Here is a 24,869-nt window from a genome sequence, read left to right on the forward strand (position 1 = left end):
ACAAAGTGCCAATATAATGAATGATGTTTAGCCATTTTGGCACAGAGCTGGTCTGACAGAGCATTTGTGGGTTCAGTAGCTGTAAAACACTATAAGCTGTGTTAGAGGTAAGAAATCAAAGTGGCTCATCAAGAAAATGAACTGTAATTAACCAGTAAAAATATATAATTCCAAGACTTGACAGGAATTTCCTCAACTGGCACAGAGATTGGTGTTAGAAAAAAATATGCAAAGCCCACACTCTGAATAGGTTGACTCATTAATTTGAACCCAAACAAATACTAGAAGTCAGATTATGTCCTTACCTTGCTCCAACCACCACCAAATAGTCAAGAAGGCGAGGGCACACTTTCTTTTTTTCCATCTTGGATGTCCTGTACGTCACAGCATCCAGGATATTTATCAGCGGAGTCAGCGGAGTCAGCGGTGTCTTTCCATTACAGCTGGGAAGGTTCAGGTGTAAAGTTGAAACACAGCTTCTTGTTCATCATTGTAATGGTTCCAAAACAAAACGAAGCCTAAGCCACACCTACAAGACAGACACAAAAGAAACAAAATTATTACTTTTGTTTCAGGTTTTGTCTTTAAACTGTGTAAAAACCTGTGAAAAACAACATGAACGCACTGTAATTCCACTCAGATTTGCAGTAGTCTCTAATCTACCTTCATCCATCTAATCTTTACTTTTCACAAGATGCCTTTCTGCCCCACATGACGATATGTTGTCCACATACACAGGTGAGCTTGGAGAAGCATGAAACATATTTTTTTCAGTTTTACAAGTAGAGGAAAAACAGTAGACCGAGAACAATGTGTCATCTTTGCTTCTTCAAAGCAGTGACATATAATCCATTAGAGACGGTTTTGTACCAATGACAATCAGCAAATGAGCAAAATGTAGTTGTAATGAATTCTAGCTTAGTAAAGCTAAAGCCAGTGGAAATCGTTTCCATTTCGACTACTCGTAACCTTTTTTGGATAGTTCTTTGTTTTTGCAAACCCTGAACTTAGAAAAGACGACCTCCACAATTACAGACAATGTTTAATGTACTGTGAGATGTTTTTCTACTTAAAACATAATTGATAATGTCACATCTACATTTATTTTGCAGATGAAAGATATTATTTTGTGCAGGTATTGACAACTTCCATTTTACAGGGTGATTGATCATTTCTACCAGACATGACAATATTAGTTTTTCCAGTGTACAACAATGTCACCTACATTTCACCACAAATGAAAAAAGCAATAAAGTCATACCTCTGAACAGATCTGACTGTGTGGTACATTCAGATAGTGTTTCAGTGTTTACCGGTCTGACTGTTTTTGCTGGAGGATTAAGACTTTTCAGCACAGGCTTGCTGACATAGTAAAGCAGATTAGGTGCCCTGGCGGAATAAGCGCTACAACACAACTCCACAACAGCCCCTCTACAGATGGCTATTCCCCACCACCAACATACTTACTGCTCCAGCCTTGTATCTTCTCAGTCAAGTTGCCACTTAATAAAAAAATTCTTATATGGCTGTAAAGGACAAGTACAGGAGAACAGCCACTTCCTGTCAACATAACAGACTATCACAAAAATATATATATTTCAACCACTTTGGTGAAACGACAAAGAGAGTAACGCTGTGCTCAAGTCATGTAAACTGCACAAACAAAAGTGGTGCCTAATCTTCTCAAAGGAACACTGTTCAGTAGAAATACTCTTTGTAAAGGTGAAGAGAGCATAAGACACTATTTACAAAAGTAAACAAATAAGCCAGGAGAGGGTCTGGAATATCCGTCCATCAGCTATTACTGCTTATCCTTGATCATCACAGGGGGCTGGAGCCAATCCCAGCTGACAGTGGGTGACAGGCAGGATACACCCTGGAGAGTTCACCAACCTACCTCAGTGCTGACAAATACAGATATACAACCATCCAAATCTCTGGGTATTTTACCTAACCTGCAAATCTTTGGATTGTTATACTAGCTGCAATGACATCTTACTGACATACACATAGAACTTGCCCCTCCCAGGTCAGAGGTTAAGCTTGAAACTCACCCGGCTTCATTTCTGTTAGGTAACTACTTAATACTCTTGCGTTTTACATCCACAATGACGCATCTAAAGACAATAACAATTACATGTTTGTCTCCCCAACAGATTTCTCCCAGCATGAATGTTAAACAAAATGGCAGCTCTTCAAAGAAGCCCTGGCTCAGAAAAGGACAAATACTAAAACCTGACAAATGCTAACACCAGACACCTGATTCTTTAGACTCATGAAAACCAAACACATATACATTATTGTACTACACTTAATACAATATACTTACTATATTTTGTATGATATATACAGCTTACACAGATAAGCAGCTGTAATACATGATGAATAAATATAACTTACAGTGACAGGACCTACCTACCAGTGTCATACCATGGCAAGCAGTCTTTACTCCAACACCAACAAATGCCACATGCTAGAGAACCTCCACCCTGAAACACAAACACTCTGAACCGACAGCAATTTTTCACTGTCAGGCTGTTATCCCTGCACCGATAAGTTAATGGATTTATAAGTCAGCCAGTGGTTCATACCATTTATGCATTCAAATCAAAAAGACTGCCTTGGGAGGATTTTCTACTAGAAAATGTGGCATAGGTTTGAAATGACCATATCTCCATTACATGCCAGCAAAATCTTATTGGTTTAGATGATCAGACAAATGTTTGAAATGCCTACTAGATTTGTGAATTTATTCAATTTAAAAAAAAAAAAAAAAAAGCCACAGCTCATTAAAATATTTATATGTTCATAATTGTCAAATTACAAAAGAACCATTAAAAATAATTATTAACAGTGGAAATCATGAATTTGTGCTCATTTTGCACAGATTTTCCTGCTTCACTGGTGACACTGGAGCTGTCTATGAACGACAGCCGATCTGACATGGCTGTGTTATTGTTCACAACAGTGTTAATATCCACTGGACACGTTTCAGAAGCAGATCATTTTAATGTGAAAATAGTTTGGCTATATGACCATTAATGTGATTAATACAAGAAATACATCATTTATTATATATTTATGTTGAATGAAGAAATGTTAATATGAATTTCATGCATCAGAAATGTGACCTCATTTAGCAAAACAGACGAGGCTCACAAGATAACAGGGCAGACAAATGAACTGCATATAATTCAGGACTGGGCCACTACAATCACACATCCTGATGCAGGCTGTCATTAACCCCGACAGCCACGGCACTGCCATTGTGTGAAGCAGCTTCGTCCAGTGGACATTAGGGGCGACTTTATCACAGAAGGCTTCAGATACATTACAGACCTAATTATATTTAATAGCTCCACTTGAAAGTAGAGGATCCATTAAATCCTATTATTAAGATAAAAAGGTAACTAAGACAATGTAGTTATGGAATAAAAATATTTTCATATTTTAGAAGAAAAGCTGGTCTGTACTTGACAAGCTTATAATACAGGATGAGTAAACTAGTTAATACCGACCAATGCAACAGTATTTGATGTATGTGGTTCCAAACTAGACAGTTCAAACAGCGTTACACCGTCTATTCGAGTAAGCTTAGTGTCAGCACTCATAACACGTGATAAACATTATTTAAATACACTGCTAACCTGATAATCTTCTACTGGCTTTTGCATGTCAATGAGCAAGATGGCCAAACTAAACTGGCATTTTACATATAGTACAGGAAACTCTCTTCGACTGGTAAGAATATATGCCTTTGCTGAAATGCTGCATTGTAAGATCTAGTTCTCCATACCATTTCTACAATGCAGGGCAAAACTGTGAGCAATAGTCAAAACCTTAACCTTCCTTGCTGAAATAGATAATTACACAAAGAAAAAAACTGCAGAAACATAACATGGTATATTCTAACGAAGAAGGCTAAACCAATAGGGAATACAGTCCTCACCCTTTTTATCTTAGAAAATCATCAGGACAGTGAATCAACATGCAGGTCTGGCAACATGAATGCTTCCTGGTGCTAAGCCAGAATTGCTTTTCAGTGAAGCAGCAGAGCTAGAGGCAGACTCATCCAGCACAAAGCCCAGGACCAGAGGATTATTTTTAGATGAGGATGGAAGGACTACATCACTTCACTGATTCTATTTACTGAGCAAGCTTGGTATTGAACTTTTTTTGTCTCTTAAAAAAAAAAAAAGAGAGATAAAAGAATAACTAACAATGCTATACAACTGTCAAAGGCATGATAATGGTGTAGGTTGATGAATCTGGTCAGTAGTCTGCAGGCAACACTTGCTGATTATGTAAGCACAGAGATGAGACAGATATGATTCACAGGACTCCAACATGGACAGCATTTACAGCCAGTCCATGTTGTAGGCAGTGACAATTGGTAGAGAAAACTGGTGGTGAATTAGGATTATTTCAGTGAGAACACAAAAAGAGAGTGATCAAGTGCAAATTTTAAAAAAGTATTGATCACTGCATTCTCACTTTTAGATTACAATCTTTTCTTGCCTGTAAAAATAAACAAACTTCTTTGGTCCCCTGTCAATAAAACAGGTTACCACAAAATAACAGAGCTTTTCTGGACCTTTTCAGGCTAACAATGACAAAAGTACCACACAAACAAATTAAATATTCATTTCTAAAAATTCCTCAATGACATCTGGCACATGACCAGGTTCCTAGATCTTCTCCAACTTGGGAGCTAAATTTTTGGTCATGAAACTGGCATAAGCAAACCACTTACAGAGTTCTGTTTATCCACAGAAGAATCACTGTATGTGTTCAAATTTTCACTTATCACTTGTACTATAAAAATGGTAGTTGGGTGCACTGGTGTGGTGACAGGTTGCATTTGGATCATGTGCCACCATGCAAGTAATCACATGGCAAACTTGAATGTTTTGAATGCCCAGAAGGGAGCTCAGACACTGCTAAGAAACAGTAGACGGTAAGACAATAATTAGAGTCAGCAAGAAATAGGTTCTATACTGGATTTTGATCTTCACCTTGCTAACATCCATAATTACCTCTGAATTTGTACATCATGCCTATTCAGTCCATTTGCAAGTGAATTATCTGCCTTATCTCATCAGTCCTGCAGTTGGTCACGTCAGTAAATGACTGATGTGTTTGTCTGAAGCTAGTGGTGGATGAAACCCTGAGATCCTTGACCCATACCACTACATCAATCTCCTCCGTTAACATGTGTAGTCTTGACTTATAAATTCCACATAAGTGAAAGCATAGACATATTCTCAAAGTATTCTCAGCAAAATGTACTTACGGTATCGAAAGCACCAATTCTGCAGACAAATGTCCTCTGTCAGGTCTGTAGTATTTTGTATATTAGGTTGTTACTGATGCATCTGTGTGTGAGCAGCATTTTAAAGCTGATTCTAGATGGTGTAGGTGGAGCAGCACAACGTAGAGACCTATGTGGCACTTAGTTACTCTCCACCACTGTTCATTTGACATTGAGCAAAACCACACAAGTACCAAGTGATGCTTTAAATCCCACATGAGCTAACCTTGCATGCGAGGGTGTTAGCAGCTACAGACTGAAGACTCAGGCTGTGATAACATCAAAAGTTACGTTTGAACAAATGTGATAAGTCTCTATCTGATGGGTCAGACAGAGCAGCTCCTGTAGCCTGTGGCAGTGTTACCCTCTTTGTTTAAGACAAGCTGTCAGGCCTCGATGTTCACTCTACCGACGCATCCTCTCACCTCCTCTTCCTACGCCACGGATGGATTAGCTAGCTAGCCGCCTAGCTGCTAACGGTTGACCGATTCATCTCACAAATACTGACCCGTCGAGTGTTGTCGACAGGGGCCACATCGGAAAACGGTTCAAAACATGAGTCACAAACGTGGTGGACGTGTTTAAATAGTTCAGGCGCTGAGTACGGTCATATTCACCTGTTTACATTAGCCGGTTAGCCGCTAACGCTCGCTGCGAAGCCAGCTGCTGAGGACGGCCTGGGTGGTGGAAGTCCTACTCGGTCACACAGGGGGAGAAGAAGCAGCGGTGTCTGTCTGATTCCAGCCTTGATTAGTTTTTACATTATGATATACAATTAGAAACACGGGATGAAAAGACCAGCTACCCCATTTAACTGCTCCTCAGTAAAATAAAAGGAAGGAGCGTTGTATGCGGCTCGGTCAGTTACAACCTGCCTTCACAACATCCTCCTCATCCTCTGTCCGCTAGGAGTTCCGCATACTCAGAGCCCGACCTAACGGAAGCGACAAACAAGCCTGACGAAAACCGCTGAAAGCTGCAGGGACTAACGCTGCCACCGTGTTTTATAGCGCCCACTAACAGGGCCGCTCAAAACCTTTTGGGGCCCTGTACTGTCGGATAGCCACCCCAGCACCCCGAAACTACCGTATTTTCTGGACTATAGGTCGCACATAAAATATTAGGCGCTTTTAGCAAAAACAGCCTTGTTGAACAGAAAAAAACAATTATAATTTGCTTCTGGGTATAAGTCACATTTCTAATTATACTAATTATTGTCTAAATTAGCCTATGAAGAACATAGACTAGGCATAACAACAAGCAGAAGTGTATCACATTAATTAATTCATCCATGTTAGGTAATGTTAAACAACTGCACCAGTATTGGGTGGGTGCAGACGAAGCATAGCATCCACTTCCTCTCTCAGGTTGCCTGAATGTTGACACTCACTCCAAACTTTGTTTCAGCTGCAGACTTTATTACCTGCACTTTGACATCTGCCGTATAGATCAACTACATTGATCTATAGCATTTTCACTTACACTAGGAGTTAAAGTTTAGAATAAATGTTTTTACTTTTTCAGCAGTATAATATTAACTTCAACTGAGTCAGGGGTGCCAACTATTACTAGCCTTTTATTATTAAGTCCCTCAAAAGCTCTCCAAATTTTCTAGCAATCCCATTTTTATTCTGTAGCATCACAAAACCTTAAAATGTTAAATGTGATGACATTTTAGCATAGAAAAAATAAACACAGCTGACAAAAACACTTAATGCTGTCTGCAGTAATTCTACTCGATACATAGATGACATTTTCTAAAATATAAATATATGGATCATGACTGAGAGCATCTCAATTCAACCTGAAGTAGGAACAGGGGGATCATATGGACATTAGCAATCTGATGCTTAAATGTTTTTGTATCATGACTGTTTTTATGCATTGCTGAGTTTTGTGTAGCCTTTAAATTTAATTGTTGAATTTTGGTTTACATTTAAAGGCACAACAAATTAGCAAAAGATATAAATGCTGTGGTATGTGACACTAATTCATGCTATATTTGTCCTTATACAAATACACATAAAAAAATATTAGAGGAACATGAAATGGGACTGAAATTTTACATATCAATTACTATTTATAGATCTTTGGAGTACTACTGCAGCCTGTCAAAAAAATATGAATCCTTTTGTGAAGTCAGAGGTAGTGATGAAATCAGAGTAACTGCTACTTTAAAGACTACAACTCTCAAAATTAATAAAATCTCAGGGGTGTGGAATTAGAAAGAAGTGATCTTAATGCGCTTAACATCGCTTGCTTGAGGATAGAAGCTTATGGCTACATTAGCCACTACTACTATAACAGACCAACATCTCAAAAGAACTGCGGGCAGTGCAGTTGCATCTTGGGTAATGTAAATCCCAGGCTTGAAGCTATCAGGTTCTGCCTGATCAATTTTTATCCATTTTTAATACTGTCCATGCAACACTTAATCAGTGGGGTTCCCTTTTAAGTTCACATTTTTAATTCATTCAAGGGCCCCCTGGAGGCTAAGTGGTCCTATGCACGCTGAACTTGAGAGGATTTTAAAATCTGAGACAATCAAAACACATAGGCATATAAACATAGTATTATTTCACAGATCTTCAATCAGACTCATTACACTCCATCATTCATCACTGGGAATCACTGATTTGACTGTCAGTGACTTATCGATTTCTGATGACGACTGAGTTACAGAAATGTTTCACTCTTCTGCAAAAGAAGCCAGTAAACTAAGACAGTGCAGTTTCCCGTTAAATACGCTGGTCTCATTTGAGGTGTAAATCATCAGCACATCTAAAATTTGACAGGTAAACAAGTGAATCTGATTCCAAAAATATCAGCACTACAGCATATCTTTAATTTATACTGTACATACAAAACAGGTGGTCTTCAAGAGTTACAAGTATTAAAATAGGCTTGTGTTTCTATATATCAATAATGTTTACAGTGTCACCCTGTGAGAACAGGAATTAAACAAGATCAATAATGTCTATTACATAATATATACAGTACAATCCACCTTCATATCTAAAACATTAAAATACCATGTTCACTAAGAAACGAAGATTTAAGCCAACAACTGATGCCTTTTGCTCATTTGATCAGAGTATAGCACAATAGAACAAGACATTTCTGTTTCATCCAGTTCCATCTGTGAATTGAAGTGGGTTTGTTTACATTGGACACGCAGGAAAAGTGACCTCAGTATTAAACAGACTACCTTTGAATTTAATGGTTAGTGCAGTAACCTGAAAACCAAAAGCAAACCCCACATTTCTTTGCAAAATGCCCCCAAAGAAAGTTTTGCAGAGCCAACTGAAACAAATCACTGGTATGGTTTAACAATGCTGTACACTCCTGTATTAATCTTCGTTTAATATTGATCCAAATGTCAAAAAGAAAACTATTAAATACATTAATAAACACTGGAATGCTCTAAGAAAATCAATAACAAAAAAATCATTAATAAAAGATGACTCAAGTTTAGAAAAGAAGGGCAGAAGGCTCGATATAATCCGAAAATGTTTGGACATCTTTAAACTCTGACTTTGTGTTTGTGCCTCAGGAAATTCTTTTTTTCATGTACTTGAAATGTAAATTTAATATCAAGATGGAGATTTAATTCTGGCAACTTTTATGCTAACGTACTGCAAAAATTAATGTACCCCTTTGTCAGGTGTCTTTCTAAGCAACTGTCAGAGGAGGGGAAGAAATATATTCTGGTTACTATTCATTTTTTTAAAAATCAGTCAACCAGTGTTCAGTCAGCCAGCTAAGTCACAGATGCAGTAAATTATAGACTATTGCTCAATTTAGCCATTAGATCTTTTAATCAACAAAATAAAACAAAAGAATCATTTTTATATATCAAATGGTAAATACAACCTAGGCAGGAAACCCAGCCATTATGCTTTCACCATTAGAGTTGTATTAAGTAGGAATATTAGTATTCATTTGATCAGGTAAGAATGGATGTGGATACTAAACGAGATTTATTTTTCACGGAAGACATTTTAACATGTCACAGTAGGAAATAGACAACCCAAGTCTAACATTGAAATTCACATTTTAAAAATCCACTAAATCCATAAAGTAAATTAGGGCAAGCTTATTTAACATGAATCAAATCAAAACAAGGCCTGTGCTACTGACTCACATTTATGTGGTTATGAGAAGAATTAACATCCAATTTTAGCTATATGTTACCTTTTTTAATAATTTAAAGCCAGAAAAAAAACGGGGCTAAAAAAGGCAAAAAGCTAAACAGTCATGTATAATGGCCGATTTCAATGGGCATTTTGAACGAGTGGTGAAAAGCTGACATGGTTGACAGTGTTAGGACAGAGCAAACAACATTTTAGATCTGATGATGACAAACCGGAAAGTGCTACAGACAGTTAATGAAATTATGGTCACTACAAAAACAGGCTGTAATGGCATTACACAGTCCAGTTTTCAGCCCTTGATGCAATGCAAATATGGTGTGAATAAACTTTACAATGATGAAACTACACATTACTTTATCGTCCATTTTGCAACGTTTCAAGTTTACACTGAGAATGCATGGAAAACAGCATAAATATTAACATCTAAATCTTTGTAGTTATGTTTATTATAACATAAACTTTGAACATTCACACCCATTTTTCTGTTGTTTTCCCCTTTATACAGATTTTGGTACATTTTTAGTGAGGTTTTCAAAATCTGACCTGTTAAAGCTGTTTGCATGTTGAGTACCTGTTCAAAGATACTCAGTGTATAGTAGACCTTTAGATCAAGTTAGATCAAGTCACTGTATGTTCAACGAAACATTTTCTCTGCGTCACTTATACACTATATTATCAAAAATAAAAGGCTGAGAAATTCTCTGCATCCGGTTCAAACTGTGTGTGTTGCTTATACGTTTCTAGTGGTAATCACAGATCAAAATATGAAAATAACTGCAGTTTTGTAATGAAATTACATCATACAAATAAGGTGTTAATATAAGCAGACCTTTCTATTTTGATTTATCAATAATGACAGTATTTTTATATGAAATATGAAGACACATTAGTACCAACTGTTTCAAGGTACAAGTGTTGTGTATGAAAAAAAGACATCACAATTTCCTGTGAATAAGGGCACAGCCTGCCAGTCAGCTGCAGAGTTTTACTTTCTTGTGCGTTAGTATGTGATTGTACAGTCTTGTGGAAACTTGTGTGCACTCTACATTTCTCTTGTGAAAATGAAAATACAATTTATGTAAAGTTTATGGATATCCATATGACCACAAAAGGTCCCTTGGAAGAAAACTAAAGTTATTGAAATACAAATAAAAGAAACCTCCAGCTTTCAGAGGTCTACTTCACATTACTTTACCTGAGTGACTACACAAAGCTTTTGATTTCTGTATTTACTCCCAAAGGAACACACCAGTATTTGTTGCCATATCACAATGCACAATCCCAACCAGATGAACTACCATTTTACCTTTAGATCAACAAAGTGAACAGCATATCTGCTCATGCCCAACTCTGCATCCATTTTCATCTTATGCACAACTGCAAAAAAAAAAATATATAAAAAAAAAAAAAAATCACTATTGAATGTCCGGCAGTAATCCTGACGTGACAGAGCCACAGTCAAGACCTGCGCAGAACTGATTATAGTTGTTAGAGGATGAGTAAGGAACTGCACTAGAGACTGACATATTTTTCAACAAATATTAATTTAGATATAACTGCCTTATGCAGGTATTTAATATTGCCACAATCATGTCAGCATCTACACAAACAACGCTTGAAAAAAATTAGATGTTCATGTTTCTTCTTATGAACCAAAAACCATTTAGCAGTCAGTCTGAGAGGAAAAGGCAATGATGCCATCCTGCTAAAAGAAAAGAAAATCTCGACGCTATGACCAAACTGACCACATGGGCAGAAAGGAGTCAGTGTTCCTGCTGGATGTCATGTCTGTCTCAGGCTTCATAAAGCCACGGAGTGTGACATCACGTGAAGTCATTCATTGACGTCCCAGATTTCAGAGAGCAGTGGAGGAAGCTTCTTATCCTGGAGGCGAAGGGCAAACACTTGTTCTGAGTGGACGCTACTTAATGTACGGAGGCTCACCAGCTTCATCAGCATTCGAGGGAACATCAAGTGATCCTGGGAAAAGGATTGGAACAGAACTCGGAAATGAGAGATCTTCAGGCCTATGATCAATTCTCTGTTTGTAGGAGTGACGTATATTCTCCGTTTTACATTAATGTAACAATTGATTTAGATGGCTTACATCTAACTGTGGCATTACAGTTAACCAGTTTCTCCTAATGGCTTTTATTTAACTACTATCTAACTATTCGAGCCCACCACCAGTCTGAACAACAAAAGTAACCTCAGCCTTGACCCAATGTGCTTGTGATGACAATAACAGGCTACGGTGACATGCATTCGGTCAAAAGAGAAGAGGTTATGTAAACCACTGGGTACTTACGTTTGGTCTCTTTATCATGATGTAAGAGCGCAGTGCGTCCACGTAAGGCTGCTGCAGCCTCTCTACCAGATCATGATCCTGCACATTTGGTCGATCTAAACAGAGTTCAACCCCCCCAAAAAAAACCAAAAAAAAAAAACACTGTCACAATAATTTATTACAGATCACCTTTTTTGCAAAATGTGATTCATACTTTCTGAGAAATGCAAAACAGCCAGCTTGTCCCTTTGAGAATTACAAGGATCAGCATGAGCTTCAAATAAGGCCTGTATACTGAAAATCCACTGTAGGTTATGTAGATTATGAATTCTGACCTGCAGAGAAGATGTTGATGGCAATAAGCAGAGCATATTCCGCCTCATCCAGATGCAGGTCATTCATTCCTTTCGAAAACTCAAAGATGGGGTTAATGAACTCAAACTGAAGACCTAAGGAGGTGAGGGTTGACAAAGGAAATGTAGGGCAATAACTATGTGTGGCCTTCAGGCTTTCTTTCTATGTTTAATCACCTAATCTCCAATTGTAACTTGTGTAGTTATTGCAGTGGTCATATCTATAATATATATTTTACAGGCAGAAAAGAGAAAATGCACCTGCTTTGGCAAAGTCCTCCTTATTATAGCTGAAATCTTTCAAAAACGTAATGCTATCGATGGCAGGGTTGTACCGCCGAGATGTCTCGAGCAACATAATCTGAGGAAAACAAGCACATTTCAAAAATAAAAGCAACTGCTACAGGGCACAAGAAACAATATCTCATCCTAAATGATGACAAACCTCAATGGTAGAAGTCTTAAGTAGAGCAATCTGGTCTTCCCTTGTGAGCTCCAGGAAACCAGGAAGCTGCTTAGCAAAATCCACAATCTCCTGGACCGACATGATTGCTAACTCAGTGAAGTGGGCGAACCGCTGCTGACGCACTTCTCGGTTCTGCAAGTCCTGGCTCTGTGGCCATGGCTGTTGAACACACACAAAAAAGTGATAACACAAACAATCAAACTTGCGAACTGGTTGGCATGGAGTAAACATTCCTGTCCGACAGCTTGCTCTTTACATTTTTCCAAGACAACTGCCAATACATTTACAAAGCAGCCGCCCCAACATATTCCAGGCTAAACCTGGGCAGCAGAAATCAACTAGCTTTAAACCAGACACCGACTCCAGATTTCTGTGTGAATATGTATCTTCACAGACCAGTTGTCAGACAATAACTACTCTTTATAGCAGCTATTTTTTGCCTTGACCACATCCTGGCAGGATACCAATCATCAACACTGAAAAGCTACCCTAAGAGCACACCACTCATTCATTTAATGAAACTAATTTCATCGTCACGATCAACTTTTGCAACTGCAAACCACTGAACCTTAAGCTATTCATGTTTAAATACTTTTTAAACACGCTTGTTACATTAAGCGTTAATTTGGGGGGAGAGGATGGCAGAAGTTATACTCTAATGTTTCAGGTCTCAAATAAATAAGATCACTGTGCACACTATGGAAAACAAATCCAATTCTCTGGGAAATTCACTTACTGTCACTCTTGGTCTATCAAGGAAAGACCTCTTGTTGCACTGCTTCTGCATGGCCACCAGCTTCTCAATCATCTCCTGCTGCTGTGGATCCAGTGTAGGTGCTTCCTGTGGAGGGCTGGGGGTGACCACTGTGGAAGTACGGGCTGTTTCGTCCTCCTGCTGCTTCTTCATTTTCTTTAGCCTAATTTGTTCCTCAGAGAGCACACCTACAGGTCCAAGAAGATGCACAGCTTGACTGAAGCTCAAAGTACAAGTTAAAAAGATGCCTTTTATTTTGACATGTCAAAAATGTAGTGGAATCTACAACTTCTCTATCTCTGATTTAGTTGGCAGTCAGACACTCACACTGCTCCAGCATGCCTGCCTCCCGACACTTGCGCAGACGGCACTGCTGGCACTTGCGTCGCATGTACATGTCCATTTCACAGCGCCCGTTATTCTTGCAATTGTACTGGGCACTTTTAATGATGCTGCGTCGAAAGAAGCCCTTGCAGCCTTCGCAGCTCAACACATTATAATGGAAACCAGAGGCCTTGTCACCACATACACTGCACACCTCATTGCCCAGCATCTTTGGAGCAGGCCCCTTCTTTCTCTTCACAGGCTGACCATCTACAAACATATAAAAAAGGAGGTTGTTAAACCATTGTAAGCAATTTCAACTTTTTCCAGCTCATGATATTCCCTGGAAGTGTAATGTGGTGACACAGTGTAGGTGATTGCTTTCAGGAGCAGTTTTTTGTTACAGTGTTTCATCCTCATGACAGTGAATAAATTAAATAGACTGACGACATAAAGAAAACAAAGTCTGTCATCTGCGGCAGCCACAGGGCTGAAAAAAAAAAAAAAAAAAAAGCCTGACCAATCATTTTATGTGACCTGCATAAAACCAATGAATGGCCAACTTGCCTGTCAACTCACAACGTGAGTCCTTGCTCACGCCCTGCCCTTACACTCAGGCCAGAAACCTCCCACAAGGCTTTGCAGGTAGACATGTTAATGACATGTTAACCCATAGCAGCTTTGTTCAAAAATGGAAGACTGTATTTGAGAAAGCTACAGCTAAAAAGAAGTTGGATGCTGCAGGAACCAAAACTAGAAGTAACACTGGTGTGGCTTTTCAACGATGACTACAACAGAGAGCAAATAGGCCAGAAGTGTGACACCATGGTGGCTATTCTTTATCTCGACAGATCATTTACTTTTGTTTGGGGAAAATTTGTTATTTTCCTGAAATCAACAACCAAAATAACTGTTGGCTGACTATCATGCAAATTATTGCAGCGTTTTATAAGCAACAAAAAGTTATTTTTCAGTACTTTTGTACAACCTACTACCATCCAGTAACCTAAAATTCAATTTCAACAGATTACACGCTGTGATAATTTTTAAAGCCTATTGTTAAAGGTTTGTAGTATTTGGTTTACTACACCATTAGTGATTAGATGATTAAAACAAAAAACCCATTTCTCACAGGACTAATAGTTAGGACTGCACTAGCATGGACAGTAAATATAGGGGTAACTACTACTAAAATATAAATATATTTAATAAACTGTGGTGTGGATGCAGAAAACACTCTGAAACTAGGATATAAGTTTTAAAATTAAAATGAATATGTCCAATATCACAGCATTATAAGAAAGGTCAAACTGTGTGCAACTGTGTGTGTCTTCTGAGATAAAGAAATTAAAAATTATAAATACTGGTTGGTCTAAACTGCAGCTGTCACACACATTCATACTTCAAGAAACACACACAGATTCTAACTTTATAGCTGGTATATATGTAACAGCTGACTGTGTGCTAGCAAACTGTGTGTTTAGAAAATATATACTTCACTTTAATAAAATGTGATCCGTGTAAAATGCGTGAGCCGTCCTGACTCCATTCAGCCACGCATGCTGTAACATTTTCATTTTCAGCATACTGACACAGTGAAGTCTTGATGATTAATGATAGTAAGTAAAGCGACAACATTTAGAGAAACTGCACGTCTTTTTAAGCTTTATAACTAGACACTCCTACTAATAATGATGTGGGCCATATATTTCAGTTTAGTTTATACATGCATGACCTCGTAGACATAGTTCTAGAAAGTAACAAAGGTGTGTACTCCATCTATTTAAAGTCAGCACTTTACTCTCACCTATGCTGGCTGATGTGTCACCTGCAGCTGGGTCCAGCTTGATGTCACTTGGCTCCACCGGCAGAGGATTGTTCATCTCAGTAAGTGAAGGGCCATTATGAGGGGGGGCGGAGAAGCCATCTGGCTGGGAGAGGTCAGCCAGTGACAGCAGGCCATCATGTTTCATTGTGGTGCTTCCACTGCTCTCCTCAACCATGCAGTCCAGCTGCAGCTCAGAGGCCCCATCAAACACCTTACTCTCATCTGACACAAGAGACACAAAAACTGTTATATTCAAGACAACTTGTTTCCACCTGTCTCCGTCTCAGTTGTTACAAATGTTCAACATAAATGTTTATATTCATTAGCCAAAAGCCAACACAGCACTCTTGGAATGTACTATTGTAAAGATAATATTGCATTTGGGATTGAGGCTGTAAAAATCCAAGCAGTTACAAGCCAAACAAATATATAAAACTGCAAATACCCATGCCTGAGCTTGGTATCATTATAAATCAAGACATTCCTGTTAGGTAGAGAAAATAACACAATATAAGAGCCACACCTACAGCATAGAAGAAAATTACACAGCTTTTGTGGGAGAGTATTAACAGTTAAGAGGTATTAATAGAATTAGACCTATCCCAGATTAAAACATGTGAATGAAATTGTTCCTCTTACCATGACCAACATCTTGGATATCAGTCACAGACAGTGTGGACATCTTCTGCACAGCAGCTTGTCATTACGAAATCAACATATACCTGTGCAAGAAACATAATCGTGCTCAATTATAATGGCACTTTTACAGGTGTAACCCAAACAATCTCTCAAACAAAAAGAAGATCCCCTGACACAAAATTATTTTTGCCACTTTGCTCTACTCATGCACTTTGACAGGCTATCTGCTTGTATTGTATGCAGTCAGTTGTCAAGGGGACAACAATTTTCCTGTGAAGAGGCCGACAGAAATTATATGCTGGAAACCTCTGTGTCTGCCCTCTGTGCTTAACTTAAACCTGAATTAATTTGACCAATTGTATCGGTTTATGATTAGTCCTTACCAATAACAGACACATACTGAAGCAACCCAGTGAACAAGGTAGGAAATAAAATCTGCTGGGTAGATTGTGTTACTATATTTAGGTTGTGTATTGATAGAATGATGTGGCTAAAAAGCAGGACAATTATTATGATTTTACACATCATATAGCAGTTCTTGGAAAGATCTAAAACACGAAAAGCCTTGGAGTCAACTCACACCCTGTCTATAAAAAAAACCTGTGTAGGAAAGCCAAATGGGTGTAAAAGCAGAAATGAAAGTTTGTCATGTGCCACGTATGGATGCATTTCAGCCAACTGATTCAGCAGACACCCATGCATGATTTTTGGCTATTAATAACCATACTGCAAGAAGGATAACACAGCCACTCAACAGTTATCCTTTCTTGCAAACAATACCCACTAATTTTTTATTAATGCTATCATGTACAATAATTATATAAAAATAACTGGTGTACTTCAGTAAACATTTCATGAAAACTTGGGCTCCAGCAGATCCCCGTGACCCTGGTTAGGAATAAGCGGGTATAGATGATGGATTTATTGATGGATGGATGGATGGATGAAAGTTTCCAAGTAACTAATTATCAAATTATCATCTCAGGGATATAGCATTATTATCTCCAAGCCTATTTTCATCTCTATGGACCTGGTGCCTTGTCAGATTGTGCTTGCGTGCACCATCAAACTCAAACTATGCTGTTTCTTGCAGAGTCTCTATTTGTTTTATGTTTGCATTTACTCTCTCTTTGTTTGGCACTCAGAGCACTGGGTTTGGATGAATACGTCACAAGGACTGTTTTGCCTATAGCATTACAACAGCAGACAAGAAAGCCCAGTCAGAAAAATCTAAATCAAGAACTATAGTTAAGCAGTTATTGTTACAGTCCTAACAATGGTGGGCATACAGATGTATTGATGTTCTTTATAATAGTAGTTATGACTGTGCTCACTTAATGTTGGCTAATATTAGATCAAATGAAGCAAAGTTTGACTATGACTAATACTGTATTTGCCTTCAAAATGCCCATGTCAGCATTAAGCAGCAAAAAACAATGACATTTTGAAGGATATTTTTCCAATAACTGTATATTTTTCCACCAAAACAAAGTGAACATTTCCACTGACCATTACAAAGCATTTTCACTCTAGGTAACACTGGTAATGCTGAAATAAGAACTAATGGACAAAATTTTGTACAGTCACATTTAGCTCAGATAAATCTGTCACAGTGACTCTGTGACAGGCATAGTGTTGGGCTGACCTTACCTCTGAAGTTAATGTCTTATTTATTGCCTATCCATCTCGCCCATGTGACTCCACAACCTCAGTCAGTCGATATCCCTGCGCTGATGGAGGACCTGCTTTCCTGATGAGTCTGTAGGATGCCAAAATCCCCTTTACTTATTCGAAGTTTAATGATTCAATATCTTAAGAGTGTGAGCCGTGAAGAACTTCAGTCCCTTTCTACCATGCCCTATGGGAGACAAGAGGGAAAACAGCAAGAGGGAGGGAGTAGAAGGGCGGGTGAAAGAGGGAACACAAAAGGTTATTATTGGTCATTTGCATGGCTCTTATATCCCCACCAGGTCTGTGGTGCTGCTGCCTTTTCCTATTTAAGCAGCCCATTTTAATGCCACATACCAAAACCTCAAACCACACGTGTAGCCACCTAAGGACGACCTGATCTTTTATGCCATGCTCTTAATTAAAAAATAAATAAATAAACCAGTATTGAGGTCCATTGCCTGAGATCCCAATCTGTAAAGGCTGTCACCACCCAAAACCTCTCTCACACTTGCATCAAACGAAAAAACACCAAAACAATACAAAATTTAGATCGAAGGCGTCAGTTGTATAACTGAAAGCCTAACCTGTGGGGACCAAAATACAAAAGAGGTCTAATCATATATTGAGAAACCACAAATCAATATGTCAAAGGTCATGTCAGCATTGCAGGTTGACACCCATTAGATTTCCGATCATTCTAAAGTTGTTAAAACAAGCTCGGAGACCATTTTACAGACAACAGGTCTGGCAATCAAAAGGTGATAAGACGTGCTGAGAAAACTCATTTCCTTTGATTGTAAAACATTTTTACCCTGCCTGTGACTTCATGTCATCCCCACCCTGATCTCTCTGTTCAAGTCCAATGTCCCCTGCATCTTATCAGTCAGTCACCTTTGTGCAAGTGCATGTTTTCATAGACAGCTGGAAATGAAACAAAAGGACAAGTAAAAATCAATGAAGCACTGAATAAAACTAAACGCTTTATCAACATTTTGTCAACCTTGAGGTATTACTTACATACGTTCTGTACAGCTAATCTAAGTGCACTTTCACGGTATATTACAAATAGCCCAAGCAGTCTTAATGGAGCGTAAATATCACTACTGATTCAAGATTATTTCAGCAGTAGGTGCTAAATAATTACTTGATTAGGTCTAAAATAGTGATTTAGTAGTTTTCAAAACAGAAATGCTGAACATTTACTGGTTCCAGATTGCTAAATGATCATATTTGCTGGTTTTCTTTTATAATTTTTAGGGTTTCTGGTTGATTGGTTAGACAAAATAGGTAATTTTAACAATCATAAACTTATGCCTTTTTAAAAAATTATGACCTGTATTAAAAATTTCTGACATTATACACTAAGCAATTAATGATCAATCAAAAACGTAACTGACAGTTTAGTGGATAATGAAAAATCTAAACACCAACCTGAGGACATTAACCAAGCCTGAAAAAATTGCAGCAACGGCCCAAATACTGTCAATGTCAGCGATTACATGGGTGGGTCATTGTGAGAAAGCTGGGCTGATAAATGCCTCCCAATCATTAAGCCAAACAGTGTACAAATATAGTCAGAATGAATGAGTGGGAAATGTCCCCTTCTCGAAGTCTCAGGGGATCAGCGGATGTAGGCCTGTCTGGTGAAGCAAAAACGGACTACTATACTCAGCAACAAGTTGATGTGAAAGCAAAAAGTCAGTGCTTTCAGTTGTCAGAGGCTCCAAAATAAATCAAAGTTCCCACAAACACACTAGTGGAAGAAGAAGTACAGTCAGATCCACCCATATGTTTTCACTTCTTCTGAATAGAGACCAGCTCTGCTCAGGTTAACACCAGTGGAGCTGGGCCTGGGAGTCAGGAGCTTTTTAAAATCATCTTGCACTACAAAACCACATGGTGTGAAACATTAGGCAGAAATAAGTGAAACAGAGAGAAATTTGGAGGCTTTCAGCCAGAGTCCTCTTTAGACACATCATACAAACAAGCATACTGAACAAAGCAAAGCTATAAAACTAAACTGGCACACCCCGGCAGTCATCTGCCAAGATAAACTAGCTAATTTCCAATTAGCCTCAGTGGTTAGGATCAGGTAAGTTAGCTGGTTGACAATAACTCTTGGAAAACACTTGGCAGGGCAAGTCGTACCTTAAAACACACTTGACAAGTTTCTGCTGACACTTGCTTGCGTTAGCTAAACCCCGTGTTTTGACATTAGCCAAGTTGTCTGACTGGTAGCCAAACAAACAGCTGGCTTATAGACACCAGCTAATGTTAACCATGTCTGAATGCATCGAGGGTAAACCCACCTCGTTAACTGTGAAACAGTGACAGCAACAAATTTTCAAAGAGTTATTTGGGTGAGATTAGCTTCAAACAAGGCCAGTGTCGTTAGCGTTAGCATTAGCCTCACTCCAAAGCAACTCCCGTTTGACAACTTCCACTTATCGCATTACACACACAAGCACGTTTAGAAATTACGACAGTAAAACGTGGCTGACTTGCCAGGGACGTCGCGACTTTCCTCCCGACCTCCTTATTAGTTAGGGCGAGCTACTCCGTCCTCTCGTTTGTGTCGGAAGCAGATTTGACAACCGCAGGTAGCATATTAGCTCACTAGCCAGCGCCGTGCGATCATGTGACCCGTCGGCCCCGATCCTGTTGCCCCAGGGACTGTGCTGCCCTGGGCTCGGTCTGACAGGCGGCGTGTAGCCTAAATTTCACCTCAGCACCCGAAAAATCATCATATTGATTAGTCTCTAGGCCTATTTTTGACTAATGTTAAAGTTCGCGTTATAAAGCACTGCAATTATTTTTCTTCGTTAACAAATGAAAGAAAATTAGTTTTATGTTTAGATTTAAGGGTAAATTTGCACCACATGGCAAATTAACAAACCACTGCTGAGTTGCATGCAGTTTTTATGATGGAATTAAACACATTGGCTGTGGAGCTACACAAAGAATTTATTGATTAATGGACAAACCCTCAATAAGTGGAAATCTGTTCTTCCATCGATGGATGGATGATGACTGCATTGCTCACATCAACCGAATACCATTAGAACAATGTTTTAAATCCATAATGATCAATGCATACTGCTTATTATATTATTGATTCTGTGATTGGTTGTTAAGGGTGCTATTTGGTTGACAGCACAGAGAAGGAGAGAGGAGGACAGTGATGGAGACAAGGGGACAGAGCAGGATTTAGTCAGCAGACAGATCACTGGGAGAGAGGATAAGGCCCTGAATAAATGACATATTCTCCTTCGGGGGCTGAGCACTCCTAAAAGTCTGATAGTACAATCGGCCAGCGTGTAAAGCCCTGCAAATCACATGGCAATATTTCAGGAGGATGTTGCACCTGGCTTCAGATACATGTATAGTTAAGAAAAAGAGAGAGAAAAAAAGCAATATTGGCCTGTATGACTAAATGACTATTATGTCCAGGCAAGCAGGAAAAAATGCTGGGTAATGGTCACAACATTTAACTTGTATATACTTAGACATACAAGTCTAGCTAGACCTAATTCACATTTAAATCTTAATGTCTAAGATCACTAGAGACTGAAGCTGTGAAACAAATGTAGTGAAGGAAAATTAGTTAAAATAAAATAGGATTCCTCCTAATTATGTTTATTTTAAACTGTATGGAAAAACATTACAAAATTGTGATTTTGCCAGTTCTACCAGTTCAGCATTTACAGGAAGTGTTTCTTTTAGATACATTTTCGACATCTGTGCCTGGAAAACCTGAAGGATTTTGTTTATAACTGGACCTAAACCTACTGAAGAAAAGACTGACTCGACTTTTAGGAATTGTACACCGCCACTAGAGGGCGGGCTCTCCCCGGGCGAAACAGGAAGTGAAGTCGGATATTCATTTAATTTCCACCGAGGAAGAAGTGGAAACGACAACAACTACACATTGCTAGTGACTTTTTTTTTTCTTGTTCGATTTCAGCGCAATTTCCACCAATATCGTATAGATCTGACATCAGGACACCATGCCCGTTATTTGTGCGGCAACAGGATGCAACAATAAGTTTGTCAAAGGGTCAGAAATAAGATTTTACAGGTGAGTTTGGAGCGGAGGTGGCGACTAACGATTCACATAAACGTAACATTTGATAAGAAAACACAGAAAATGATCTAAGTGACTTAGTTTTTTAATATTAGTTCAAGACGACATGACTGTAAATAAGACCCGCATGTTTAATAAACGCGTCCTGGTACAGCTTAACGATGGTGATGCATCAGAGCTGACATCTTTGTTCAATCCCCACCTGTCCTGTATATTAGGTTTCCACTCAGCAAACCTCAACTTGCCAGCAAATGGGTCCACAGCCTGGGGATGAAAAACTTCACCCCCACTGCCAACACCTGCCTCTGCTCAGAGCACTTCAGGACCGACTGCTTCAGGGACTACAATGGCAAACAGTTTCTGAGGGAGGATGCAGTGCCCACCATATTCACCAATGGGCAGGACTCATCAAAGGTGCAGACTCACATCATTGTACAGACTGTTAGGCAGCAACAAGCCGCCCTGTTTTACAGAAGTGACTATATGACACTGACATGTCCACAGATTGAGCTTCGGAAAAGAGGGGTGATACCGAAGGAGGCAAACGTGGCAGGTCAAGTGGGAACACAAGCAGACAAAGACAGACTGAGAGAGGCTGCCAGTCTACGCAGAGACAAGAGAGCAGCAGCGACGAGGGTGAGCGCTGTGTTACTGGTGTCTGTCCTGTGGGGAGATAATGGAAGGTCCACCACTGCATCACAGTGAGGACTGATTTACTTTAACTTGTGTAGACATTTCAGAGAATTTTTACCTCTAGGTTTATCTAGTAAATTCAATAAAACATGAAGAATTGGCTTTTAAACTTTAACTTCTAAGTGTCATGATTGTTAAATGAACAAACTGAGGCTGAGGTGGTCTCATATATATATATACGGCCCTGTTGAGACTAAAGATCTTTCTTTCAAAAATCCCTACAATTGTAGACATATAAACAGTCAGATTGCCATTATTATTATAAGTTAATCCATCCATCCATCTTCTATACCCGCTTTTTCCTGGTTCAGGGTCACGGGGATCTTATTATAAGTTAATAATAAATAAATTTAAATTTAATAGTGAGATATTAATATTGATATTGCTAGAGCTACAGCAGGACATAGGACCAGTATCCACTGGTCAAAGTGGATCGTTTGAACAAAGCAGTTTCTTTGTTTAGAGTATTAAACCACAGGTGGCATTTTTCAGTCATTTTTTATGGCTTATGATTAACCATTTAAAATAAATAACCTACTGTGAGGGTCTCTGTATAAATTGAACTTAATTATATTGTCACAGAGTGGACGTGGAAACCGTGGAGGGAAACAACTGTCAGACAGGTGAGACCCTTTATGGGAGATTTTTCATTTATACTGTCTCTCCACTGAATTTGGTCAAAGAAACACTTATTTTACATGTTGCATCTCTTTATCTGTGCTATTAAGTGACATAATAGTTTAATCGAGCTCTTTCCCCAATATTGGGGAGAAATCTTGGCAGTTGCATTTTTGTTGTCCTGTTGGGAGAATAACGGCAGGTGTGCTGTCAGACCCCGTCAGAAAAGTTTTTCCAAACTGTGACACTCAAACTCAAACTCAAAAGGAAATTGTTTCACGAAGAATGAAAGTTGAAGAGATTTGTGAGCATTGGTTTGTCAGTTCTGGAAAGTTATAGTTGGCTCTGTGGGTTGTTTGATTGGGATTTTCACATTTTAAACTAGATTTGACAAGTGTTTCATAATGAAATCAAAGACCTCTGTGTTGAGGGTTTTACCTCTCCTCATTGAACACTTTATTATATTAACTGTCATGGCCAGATTATAGTAGATACTGAAGACATTATTTATATTCAGCTAGGATCATTTTATATTGTTTCAGTGTCAGAAATAAAAGTAATTAAAGAGCCACTTAAGGGACGGTGCTTCAAGAAAACCAAATTTAATTCATTCAGTCCTGGTGAATAGTTCACAAAGTGATACTGGTGTTCTCCTTCCAATCATGCAGGCAGACGGTCGGAGCCAAAAGCAAAGTTTACAACAGCCAAGGTCAACTGCTCTCTAACGGAAAGGACATGTGTGACTGTCTGGATGTGGACTGTATGGGCTGCTTCTACCCGTGCCCCGACTGTGGCTCACGCAAGTGCGGAGTCGAGTGCCGTTGCGACAGGAAGTGGCTTTACGAACAGGTGGAGGTGGAAGGTGGAGAGATCATCCGGAACAAGTTTGCTGTTTAGTTAACAGTGACTCTTAGTTTTTAAGCATAGTGTCAGTGAACGTCTGGGAATCAACCTTTCCCTCTAAACTCAGCTGCACGTCAGGCTGATGGACTCTGAGAGGCTTTTTTTTAATTTTTTTTTTAAAGGATCTACGTGAATGTTAAGGCGTACTTATCACATTTTGCAAAGTTACTGCCCATGGAAAAAATATGTAGAACAAGCTTATTCTGCTCCATATTGGATATGCATTATTTTGTTTTCATTTACTTTACAGTGTTCTAGGTAATGTGTTTTTGCAGTTTCTGCTTTCTTTCCAGCTAATTTTCCGGAAATGTCTCTAATAATAGTTACTAAAAAATTACAAGGATATTTCCAAGAAAGCTTTATACAGTTTGATACTGATTATAAGAGAAATGGAGTTCATGTGCTAAAGTGTAAATTAGAGCCCTGTCATTATATTTGGATTTTTAAGAAAAAAAAACTACTGTAAGTAAGTGAGATATAGTTCATAAACACACATCAACATTATGTGAATTTCCTTAAAAAGATCTTGCTCAGAACTTTCTTCTAAACTCTGATGAATAATGATGTCAGTTTATAAACGAATTTTCACTTACCTGCTGCATAATGTCTTCATTTTTACTTAAAAAGTGAGTACAAGGAGTGGGTACTGAAGGAACAAACATTTTCTTTATTATTAATTATAACTAATTGGCATTTGATGTATTTAAACTACAGGACTTAAAATAAAGTGTACTGACTTTCTTCCGTTGTGTTTTTTAATGTTCCCTTCAGGTAATAAACGCTT

At 38.6% G+C, this 24,869-nt stretch overlaps 3 protein-coding genes across 10 annotated transcripts in view; 1 reads left to right on the forward strand and 2 right to left on the reverse strand.

Moving 5' to 3' along the window:
* madd (MAP-kinase activating death domain) overlaps nt 1-6,307 on the reverse strand; it is a 43,523-nt gene extending 37,216 nt beyond the window's left edge. For 3 of the 6 annotated variants that reach the window (XM_026319658.2, XM_026319657.2, XM_026319654.2), the window contains exons 1-2: nt 5,929-6,306; nt 306-529 (exon numbers count right to left, since the gene is read on the reverse strand). In XM_026319658.2, coding sequence (XP_026175443.1) covers nt 306-364 — 59 coding nt within the window. In that variant the 5' untranslated portion in view covers nt 365-529; nt 5,929-6,306. Of the gene's footprint in view, nt 1-305; nt 530-5,293; nt 5,409-5,928 lie in introns of those variants that run through there. The other 3 variants (XM_026319656.2, XM_026319659.2, XM_026319655.1) reach the window with 3 other exon arrangements.
* A 1,826-nt stretch (nt 6,308-8,133) lies between these two features.
* Nucleotides 8,134-20,404, reverse strand: nr1h3 (nuclear receptor subfamily 1, group H, member 3). Of its 3 annotated transcripts, none has more exons than XM_026319865.2 (11): nt 20,289-20,404; nt 17,767-17,974; nt 16,117-16,199; nt 15,457-15,699; nt 13,653-13,919; nt 13,308-13,513; nt 12,551-12,730; nt 12,367-12,466; nt 12,088-12,201; nt 11,774-11,868; nt 8,134-11,445 (listed from the first exon to the last, which is right to left on the reverse strand). In XM_026319865.2, exons 3-11 carry the CDS (start codon nt 16,157-16,159, stop codon nt 11,299-11,301), a joined length of 1,395 nt encoding a protein of 464 aa, XP_026175650.1. In that variant the 5' UTR covers nt 16,160-16,199; nt 17,767-17,974; nt 20,289-20,404; the 3' UTR covers nt 8,134-11,298. The 3 variants fall into 3 exon arrangements, with proteins under 3 accessions (XP_026175650.1, XP_026175651.1, XP_026175649.1); XM_026319866.2 differs by lacking the exon at nt 20,289-20,404 and adding an exon at nt 19,219-19,402; XM_026319864.1 differs by lacking the exon at nt 20,289-20,404 and adding an exon at nt 18,599-18,708.
* Nucleotides 20,405-21,691: 1,287 nt separating this feature from the next.
* arl14ep (ADP-ribosylation factor-like 14 effector protein) lies at nt 21,692-24,826 on the forward strand. Its single transcript, XM_026319867.1, has 5 exons — nt 21,692-21,865; nt 22,090-22,285; nt 22,376-22,507; nt 23,147-23,187; nt 23,851-24,826. Exons 1-5 carry the CDS (start codon nt 21,795-21,797, stop codon nt 24,077-24,079), a joined length of 669 nt encoding a protein of 222 aa, XP_026175652.1. The 5' UTR covers nt 21,692-21,794; the 3' UTR covers nt 24,080-24,826.
* The last annotated feature ends 43 nt before the right edge of the window (nt 24,827-24,869 follow it).

Source organism: Mastacembelus armatus, chromosome 3, assembly GCF_900324485.2.
Source record: "Mastacembelus armatus chromosome 3, fMasArm1.2, whole genome shotgun sequence".
NCBI classification, from domain to species: domain Eukaryota; kingdom Metazoa; phylum Chordata; class Actinopteri; order Synbranchiformes; family Mastacembelidae; genus Mastacembelus; species Mastacembelus armatus.

Bases quoted from the DNA above. Each gene is read 5' to 3' on its own strand.
- nr1h3 (XM_026319865.2), bottom strand. From the start codon at position 16,159: ATGTCCACACTGTCTGTGACTGATATCCAAGATGTTGGTCATG. The intron at 15,700-16,116 runs GTAAGAGGAACA...CTCTTGTGTCAG, and splicing joins TATCCAAGATGTTGGTCATG to ATGAGAGTAAGGTGTTTGAT. The intron at 12,731-13,307 runs GTAAGTGAATTT...TGTGTTCAACAG, and splicing joins TTGATAGACCAAGAGTGACA to CCATGGCCACAGAGCCAGGA.
- arl14ep (XM_026319867.1), top strand. From the start codon at position 21,795: ATGCCCGTTATTTGTGCGGCAACAGGATGCAACAATAAGTTTGTCAAA. The intron at 21,866-22,089 runs GTGAGTTTGGAG...CCTGTATATTAG, and splicing joins TCAGAAATAAGATTTTACAG to GTTTCCACTCAGCAAACCTC. The intron at 22,508-23,146 runs GTGAGCGCTGTG...ATATTGTCACAG, and splicing joins AGAGAGCAGCAGCGACGAGG to AGTGGACGTGGAAACCGTGG.